Source organism: Natrix helvetica (genome assembly GCF_964273705.1).
Source record: "Natrix helvetica genome assembly, chromosome: 13".
Lineage (NCBI taxonomy): Eukaryota > Metazoa > Chordata > Lepidosauria > Squamata > Natricidae > Natrix > Natrix helvetica.
In genome coordinates this window covers 16,472,021-16,480,577 of record NC_138557.1, presented here as the reverse complement: position 1 = coordinate 16,480,577, position 8,557 = coordinate 16,472,021, and the positions used below count along the sequence as shown (strand labels likewise).

Below are 8,557 nucleotides of genomic sequence, written 5' to 3'. Positions count from 1 at the left end.
TTGACTGAATGAACAATTAAATTAGTAAGATGGTTGGTAAGTGAATCTCGCTTCCCCATTGACTTTGCTTGCCACAAGGGCATCATGTGACCCTGGGACACGTCAACTGTCGTAAATGTGCATCCATTGCCAATTTGGTCTGAATTTTGATCACATGACCATCCTGCAATGGTCATAAGTGTGGAAAATGGTCATAAGTCACTTTTTTCAGTGCCGTCGTAATTTTGAACAGTCACTGAATGAACTGTTGTAAGTTGAGGACTATTTGTAGCGTCTCTTCAGGCATTCTGGAGAATTGGGGTGGGTGGTTGTGCTTTGGCGTATAGGCAGAGGCCTTTTATTTTTGGGGCCTGAGTGGGAAGAGGCAGGGATTTAATTTAAACTCTCGTTCTTGGCTGGTTCAGCCTCCACCTGTCACAGCAAGAAAGGCAGTTATTGCCGGAAGCATCTGGAAGGTTAGCCGTTCCTCTCCAGATGACAGCTGAAATACTTGCTTGGCCTGGAAAATGGCACCTTCTCTAGAAAACTCTTCAAGCAAAGGAGACCCAGCAGAATCCTTTCCACAATCCCAGCCCTGCTTCGCTTTGTTTTCTGGAGAAAAGGAACATGGCCGACTCCAATGAAACAACTCGGGGCCACTTTCAATTTTACATTTCCAGAAATGGCTGCAATTTCCCTTGGAGACTATTTTAAACCTGGCTGGGGAATTCTGGGAATCGAAGTCCATGTGGTTTAAAGTTGCCAAGATTGAGAAACACGGATGTAGGATACTTAGGGATTTGGGGTAACTGGAAAGCTCCCCCACTCTATTGTGACATGATGTTTGATAAATCTGCACACATTTGGGGATATATATTTTTTCTTACGGCTCAACAGGCTTTGTCGGCGCCTCTGAGGAATTCATGAGGGGGAGGTGCAAGTTGCTCTTTGTTCCTTGAATCAGAAAATTCTGAAATATGCCGGATTTGGGAGGATTCTTTATAAGCTTCGGTGACTTGTGATAACATGAAAATACTGCTTTCTCCCTTGCGGGAATCTTCTAAGGGCAAATGCAGCCTTGAGGCAAAATCAGCTCTTGGGCCTACCCATCCATTGCCTCAACACCACAATGTGACCTGCTTTCTTCCTGATTGCTCTCCAACCTCCAAGTTTCACTTACAGTAAAGGGGATTCTGGACCTGGATTTGCTTTTTGAGAGCAGCCAAGGTCAGCAAGACACTCTCAAAGAACATAGAATAACAGAGTTGGAAGGGACCTCAGAGGTCTTCTAGTCCAACCCCCTGCTGAAGCAGGAGACCCTCTACAAATGGTTGTCCTTCTTTTCATTATAGACATACCCAATTTCTGTCACTGTTCTTCCTATGTTTTAGCCTCCAGCCCCCTAAATTTAGCCTCCAGCCCCCTCCTCTGAGCTGCTAAGATGTCCTTGGTGGGATTGATTTTACTGCTAGAGCCTTGGGGTGCATCTAGTCCCAAGACAGACAATAAAATCCAAATATCCAAGTGTGTCCCACGGAGCCTCTCCAGAGCAGGAATTGACCGCTGGGGTTGGGGCCCCTTTGTCCTCCTCTTGCTGCCACTCATGGAAAAGCCCTCTGAGGCCTCGGCGTTTTTTCCAGGGATTTCTTTCCTCAGCCGAAACCTCCTTTTTTTCCTCCTATCGATGTACAAGACTTTTTGAGCCTTTTGTTCGGTTCGGTTCCTCTTTCATCGGCCTGAGGAGCTCAGCTCCTGCTCCACAGGTCTGGCTCTTCCTGGCTCCAGAAACCTGGACTCTTAAAGGCAGACCTGCACCTGCACCTGCCTCTCGCTGTGTTGGGCCACTGGTTTGCTCCGTGGCTTGGCAGGGCAGAAGCAATTGGGACAGCGGGGAAACGGCCTGCAGACCTCAGGCGAAGAGCTGCTGCTAAACATGGGCCAATCCCTTCCTTCACCTCCTTGTATCAACAACCGCACAAATCCTGACCCAGGAAAGGACTGGCTGGCCGGAGGCATGGTGGCTCAGCAGCCCCACCCCGGGCTGGTTTTCCATCCCTTGATGGTTCTTCCTAGGGATACAGGTGGGAGAAGGAGCAGCTGCTCCACTCCACCCTGCCCAGTCTCAGTTTGGGGACTTCTGCTCGCTGCAGCAGCCTTGGCTGACTCCTCTCTGGCCGGGGCTGCCCTCCGCTTTCCCAGTCCGTGGGTGTCTCTGCCCGAGGCGCCGCCGGTCCTTGACCTATTGGTTAAGTCCCCTCCCTACCCACAGAAGCCGCGCAGCGGGTGTTCGGACTCGGGCAGATGGAAGCCAGAGACCCCGGTCTCTAGGGGCAGCAGCCTCGCTGGCTGGATCCAGCTTTGGACCTGGGAAAGGGGCGGCGAGAAGGTCCCGGGGGATCAACAGCCTCCCTCGGGGTCCTTCTGCGCCGCCAGGTCTTCCCCTGCCCGTTTCCCTTGTAGCCCAGGCCGGGCAGCAGGGCTCAGTTTGCCCCCGGAGCCCCTTCCCCAGCGGTAAAGCCGAGCCGGGGCGGCGGAGGGGAGGGGCGGGAGGGGCGGGGCGGCGGCTCCAGGCTGGGGCCGGACGGGAGCTGTCCGTTTCAGCACCCTCCGGCCGGGAGCGCTCCCCGCCTGCCGCCTGCGCAGGGCTCCCGGGGCCGGCCGGCTGCTGGCGCGGGAGGGGCTGCCGCCGTGACGGGCTTCCTGCCTCCCTCCTCCCGCCAGCCGCGCCGCCGCCGCCGCCTCCCTTCGCCGCTTGCTGCTCGGGCGGGCTGGCGCTGGCTCCGGCACACGCAGACCGCGCGCCGCGCTCGCCGGAGCCCTCGCCTTCCCTCCCGCCGCCGAGCGCGCCCGGGAATGGGGCTCCGGCGCCGGGCTGCTCCTCAGCCGCGCGCCCCGTCCCAGCGGGGCCGGGCGGGCAGGGAGTCCGCAGCGGGGCCGCGGCTCGCCGGCGCGGCGCCTGCTCGGAGCTGAGCGCAGCCTGGCTCGGCCGGCCGGCTGGCCGCTGCCCGCCCGCCCGCCCGCGGGGCCATGCGCGGCGATGAGGATGTGTGAGCGCGGCGTCCAGATGCTGATCACCACCCTGGGCGCCTTCGCCGCCTTCAGCCTCATGACCATCGCGGTGGGCACCGACTACTGGCTCTACTCCCGCGGCGTCTGCAGGACCAAGTCCAGCGGCGACAACGACACCAGCCGGAAGAACGAGGAAGTCCTGACGCACTCCGGCTTGTGGCGGACCTGCTGCCTGGAAGGTAGGCAGGCGGGCGGCCGAGGCTCGGCTCGGCCGGGGGGCGCCGGGCGGGAGAGGCCTCCGGGCGAGGCGGTCCCGGGCGGCATCCCCCGGCGGAGCCAGGAGCGGAGGGGGCGCTCCCGGCCGGGCTGCACCTGTTGCCCCCGCGCGCGTGTCCGGCCGAAATCAGCCCGAAGCCACGCGAAGGAGGCTGCCTATCGGGGTGCGGACAAGGCTTGCTGGGTGGGCGCTCGTAGCCACTGCAGCCGCGGGGAGGGCGGGCAGCGGACGGACGGGACCACTTCTCCTGGCTCCTGGACAGCTCCTCCTTGGTGCCAGTCTGCTGTGGGAGCGAGATATAGTGGAGCAAATGCAGTGAGCCAGAGATCCATCCATCCATCCATCCTTCCTTCCTTCCTTCCTTCCTTCCTTCCTTCCTTCCTTCCTTCCTTCCTTCCTTCCTTCCTTCCTTCCTTCCTTCCTTCCCCAGTCCTCCCCATAGGCGTCTCCTATCTGCGGGAAAGCCAGAGGTTCCTTTCTCTGCATGTTACCTACTTGAAATCTCACAGTCCTAACAGCCACACGCAAACACGCACCACACACACACAGACAACAGGCAGAGCGCGCGAAGAGGTGGAGCAGCAGGTCTGCAGGTCTGAAGCAAGTCCCCTCTGGGCCGGTTGGTGCCTCCCTCCGAAGCTCCTGGCAAAGCAGGTTGCAGTCTTTTGTCTCAGGTTTCCTGAGAAGGGAGGGAGGGAGGGAGGGAAGAAAGGAAGCTGATGTGAGCCTTAACTACCCCAAAGCTGAGCCTTGAAACATGTTTGTCCAGGCGTGTGTACAATATGTGTGTACTGTGTGCATGCCTGCCTGTGTACATCCCCCTCTGGGAAGCAGCCCTGCCTCTGTCCACTGGTCTTCCAAAAACCCCAGCAGGAGAACGTGATGCATCTAGACCCACACCTCAGGAACTGCAGCATGAATCAAGGTGGGAGAAGAGGGCTGCTCCTTCTCATAGGCTCTTATGGAGGCAGCCCCTTCCCCATGGACCACACCACAGGATTCAGAGACCACTGGGCTCTGTTTCCAGTGAAATGGAAGCTTCTAACCACCTTTCGCAAGTGGCTCTTGTTCCAAGAGAGAAATGTTTGGGGAGGGGGTGGCACTCAGACCACAGACAGCGGAGGAAGCATGATAGGGGGCTAGCTGGGGAGACACGGAGGGGAAGCTGACAGTCCCTTGTGCCTTGCCAAAGCATGAAAGTCCCTGGGCAGCTTTAGAGAACCAGCTGAATATCAAACCTGCTTTAGAGATGCACCAGATGCTTCAGCATGTCCAGGGTGAATGAAGATGAGAATGGCTCACCATTGAGTTAGAAGGCAATTCCACTTGTCGCTTTCTTACTCAACTGAATCCTTAATAGAACCTGTCTACTTCACCTGGGTCCCACCTTCTGTCCAGCTCCTTCTCCCCCCGCCCCACCTGCTCCCTTTGTGTGTGTGTGGGGGGGGAATTTTTTGGGTAAATTCAATTGCTTCCAAGTCTTTGTTGACCCAATGAGCATCATTTCTTCAAGACTGTCCACCCATAACCACTTCTTAGAGTTCTTGAAAGCTTCTGCTCCCACCATCGGTCATAATATCAGCCGCCTGGTCTCTTCCATTTTTCTAAGCATCACAGTCTTTTGTGATTCTCGCCTTCGCATAATATGCCCAAATATTTCTGCTTTAGCATCATTATTCATTCTTCTGGTGAGCAGTGAGATTTTACTTGGCCATCTGGTATTGACTTGCCTGTTCTTCTTCTGGCCATCCAACATATTCCTGATTCTTTTCTCCAGAACCACAGTTCAAAGGATCGGTTTTCTTTGTTTGGCTTTTCTCATGATCCAGCTCCAGAGCCATATGTTGCAACAGGGGAAACTTCAGCCCTGACAATATATGGACAGTGTGTTGTCTCTGCAGTTCCATATTTGATCTAGAGCTATCGTAGTTTTTCTCACAAATAGCAGATGTCTCTATATCAGCGCTACAGTCAGCATTACAGTAAATTTTTGTTGCCTGGAAAGATAAAGTGTGTTATTATTCCTTCTTTTTGAGTTGACATCATGCTTTCCACCTTCCCCTGTTAATGTTGAGCAGGAAAGTCTGGCATTTGCACTCTCTTCATCTGCAAAACAATTGCTTTTCCTCTCCTCTAGTCATCAGCCTATCTGTGATTGTTGTGGTTTCTCACAACAAAACTTAACTTCAATTGCTTCTAGCCCAGCATTTTTCATGCTTTATTCTGCTTATTTGCAACCTAGGCACAGCCTTTTCCCCACTTTGGACCTTTTAGTTATTCTGCCTTCCATTCTATCTGTTGCTTCCAGGGTGATGATTCCCTTGCTGTCCCCACAGCTTTATCTATGGGGCCTCGGGTGCCCCTGTCCCTTCTGAACAAGGCTCAGACATCTGGCAATTTTCATTTTCGTGTATTGCTGAAGTTTGAGTTGCAAAACCTCAAGCATTATCTTATAGAATGGGGGTATGTGCATTTCTCAGTTTCTCTCCCCCCCCCCCCTTTTCATGCTTTGGAGTAGAAGTGGATCTTTACTGGTCCCTTGGATACAGCTGCGTTTTTCACCGCCGCTTACCAACAACATTTGTTATTGCAAGCCCTACACCTCACTGCACCGTGGTCATTGTGAGATCACCAGTACATCTCTTTCTACCTAAGCGCCTTTGCGTCGCACCTGCTGCACCAGCTCTAACACAGTCCTGGGTCTCATTAGGCAAGAGGGAGGAGGGAGGCATCTGTGGGGCCTGAATCCAAAGCAATGGCCTCCATGGTGAGCAGCAGGTGAGACGGGCCAGGCAGTTGGACGGGAATGTTTGCCTCCTTCCAAGGGCTTTTTCTTGGGTCCACGGAGCACAGTCTGTCTCTGCCTTGGCTGCCAAGGGCTTCTGGCTGTTGCACCAGGCTCCATGTTGTGCACTTTGCAGTGGGGGATATAACCCTGTTCTATGGAGAGGCTTGTCTGCTTCCAAGGGAGGAGAGAAGGGGCTGAAGGGAGCCAGCCAAATGGAATGGAGCCTTGTTTGTGCCATGTGGCTTGAATGACTTTATGGGCAGCACTGCAGATGTGCTGAGAGTCTGTGCCACTTGGGAAGCCAGCTGTTGATCGGCAAAATAGGTACTTGCTTATGACTGGGAACAAATCTCTTCTCGCGTTCGGCCTGCTGGAGACAGGGCTGAGTCCTTCACCAGGAGTCTGAGAAGAGCAGGAAGGGGTGCCTCTGTGGAGGAAACCGGGGGGTGGGTGGGAAGGGAGGCTGCCTCATGAAATGGGTGGAAGCAGATGCTGGGGTGGGATGTGGGGCGCTGGAGAGATCTCTGCAGCGGGAATTCTGTTTCCAAGCCATGAATGGGGCGATGTGCAATTGTGCCTGGGCTGTTTCTGAAGAGCCCAGCCCTAGGAGGGCAACGTGCCAAGAGTGGGAGGGGGGAGCTTCAGGGGTTAGAGTTACTCAGAGGAGAACGAGGAACAGTGGAAACAGGGGCTAGCAGATTGGAGGGAGGGGCAGGAATCTGAGCCTCTAGTAAATATCGGGAAGGCGAGACCGGAAAACCCACCTTTGCTGCTGACTAGCGAATAGCTGCCCTTTTGCAGTCTGAGGTGTCTAAGGCTCCCCAGGGAAGCAGCTGGGAGTGTCCAGAGGAAATCAGTGCCTTAACACAGGGCAGCTTTGGCTCTAATTCATTGATGGGTTGTATTTTTTTAATCCTGCCTTTACTGCTTTATAAGTAACTCAAGGTGGTAAACATACCCAATACTCCTTCTTCCTCTTATTTTTTCCCACAACAACAACCTTGTGAGGTGGGTTGACCTGAAAGAGAGTGAGTGACCCAAAGTGCCTGCCTAAGACAGGACTAGAACTCAACACTTCCTGCATTCGAGGCCAGCAGCTTCACCACGATACCAAACTGGCTCTCTTAGTTGTCTCCTTTCCCTTTGCCCAGTGGTTGGGTGGGGACTAAAAAGAATGTTTTGCACATGTTCTTAATTAAAATTAAATAGAATGAAAGGAGATTTGTCTCTTGTGTTCCCACGTTTTCCTCGTCCGTTCAGCCCACACATTTAGGAACCACTTTCAAATGTTCTCCAGAGCAGCAGCCAACTTTTCCATCTCAGCTCTGGCAACTCTCCCTCAATGGAGCCCCAAGTCAGACTCTGCCCCAGCCTCCCACACTGACCCGCCCAAACACCTGAAGGAGATGGGCAGGGGGGGGCAGGCACCGTCCATCCCACCACAAGATTTCCCTGCCACATTGATCTGTTGGGGGTCTCTGCCAGGGACCAGGCAGCTGCCTCAAGGGGAGCATTGCAGTCTCTGCAGGCTGCTGGTGTTCCAGCCATGCTCAGGAGCTTGTTTTGCAGATAAGGACATTGGTCCAGCATTGGGCTCGCTGGGTGGTGCTTCTTCTATTGTAGGCTGTAACACGGTTGCCAACTTTTGAGGTAGCCTCTGAAGCTGTGCTCCGAACAATGCCAAGAGAAGACAGCTGGAAAGGGCTGGTGAGGGCAGGGGCTGGAGTGCAAAGCCCAGTTGCCAACAGGGCAGGGGGCTGAAACAAGTGGCTGTCGCAAGAAGATGTGGCGCCCCCTCCCCTTGTTCTCTGCCTCAGACTCCAGCTTGCTTCGTGGTTTGTTCACTGAACCAGTCCTTGGAAAGCCATGTTTGCCTCCAGCAAAATGAAGAAAGCAGGGCAGCGGTACTGATGGAAGGAAGAGAGCGAGGGGGAGCTGGGAGCTGGCCAGAATTTTGCACGGCTCACCTGGGCTTCCATAAACAAACTGGGCTGGTGCTGGCACCCAGAGCCTCCAGAGCAGCCAGGCAGGTGGAGGCAGAACCCCCTGCAGCTGACATTTTCCCCTCCTCATTCCTAAGATCGGTGATAGGAAGGAAGCTTTGCCACAGGTTTTTCCCCAATGAGGTTGCATCAACTACAACATACTACTGCTGTTCTGCAGGGGTCTGTGAACAATTGCTGGCTGTGAGAGCCAGGCGTAGCAAGAAGAGCATGACCTGGAAATATTATGTCTCGGGGTTCCACTACATGCTGGAGACATCTGTGGAAGTGGTTAGGTGATATCCCTAAGTCATGTGCCCTGTGCGGCTGTCTGTATAGAAGCAGGGCTCTCCAAACTTAAGACTTCAACTTCAACATGCTAGTTGAGGAATTCTGGGAGTTGAAGTCCACAAGTTGAAGTCCACAAGTTGCCAAGTCTGGAGACCCCTGCTCTACAGAGAATCAAGGAAGGACATATTGATCCTTGGTAGCAAAAGCACTTAGGCTTATATACCGCTTATA

At 54.3% G+C, this 8,557-nt stretch overlaps 1 protein-coding gene across 1 annotated transcript in view; it reads left to right on the top strand.

Annotated features, from left to right (window-relative positions):
- Positions 1-2,761: 2,761 nt before the first annotated feature.
- Positions 2,762-8,557, top strand: part of CACNG3 (calcium voltage-gated channel auxiliary subunit gamma 3) — an 88,944-nt gene continuing 83,148 nt past the window's right edge. The window contains exon 1 of the mRNA XM_081965332.1: positions 2,762-3,227. Coding sequence (XP_081821458.1) covers positions 3,017-3,227 — 211 coding nt within the window. The 5' untranslated portion in view covers positions 2,762-3,016. The remainder of the gene's footprint in view (positions 3,228-8,557) is intronic.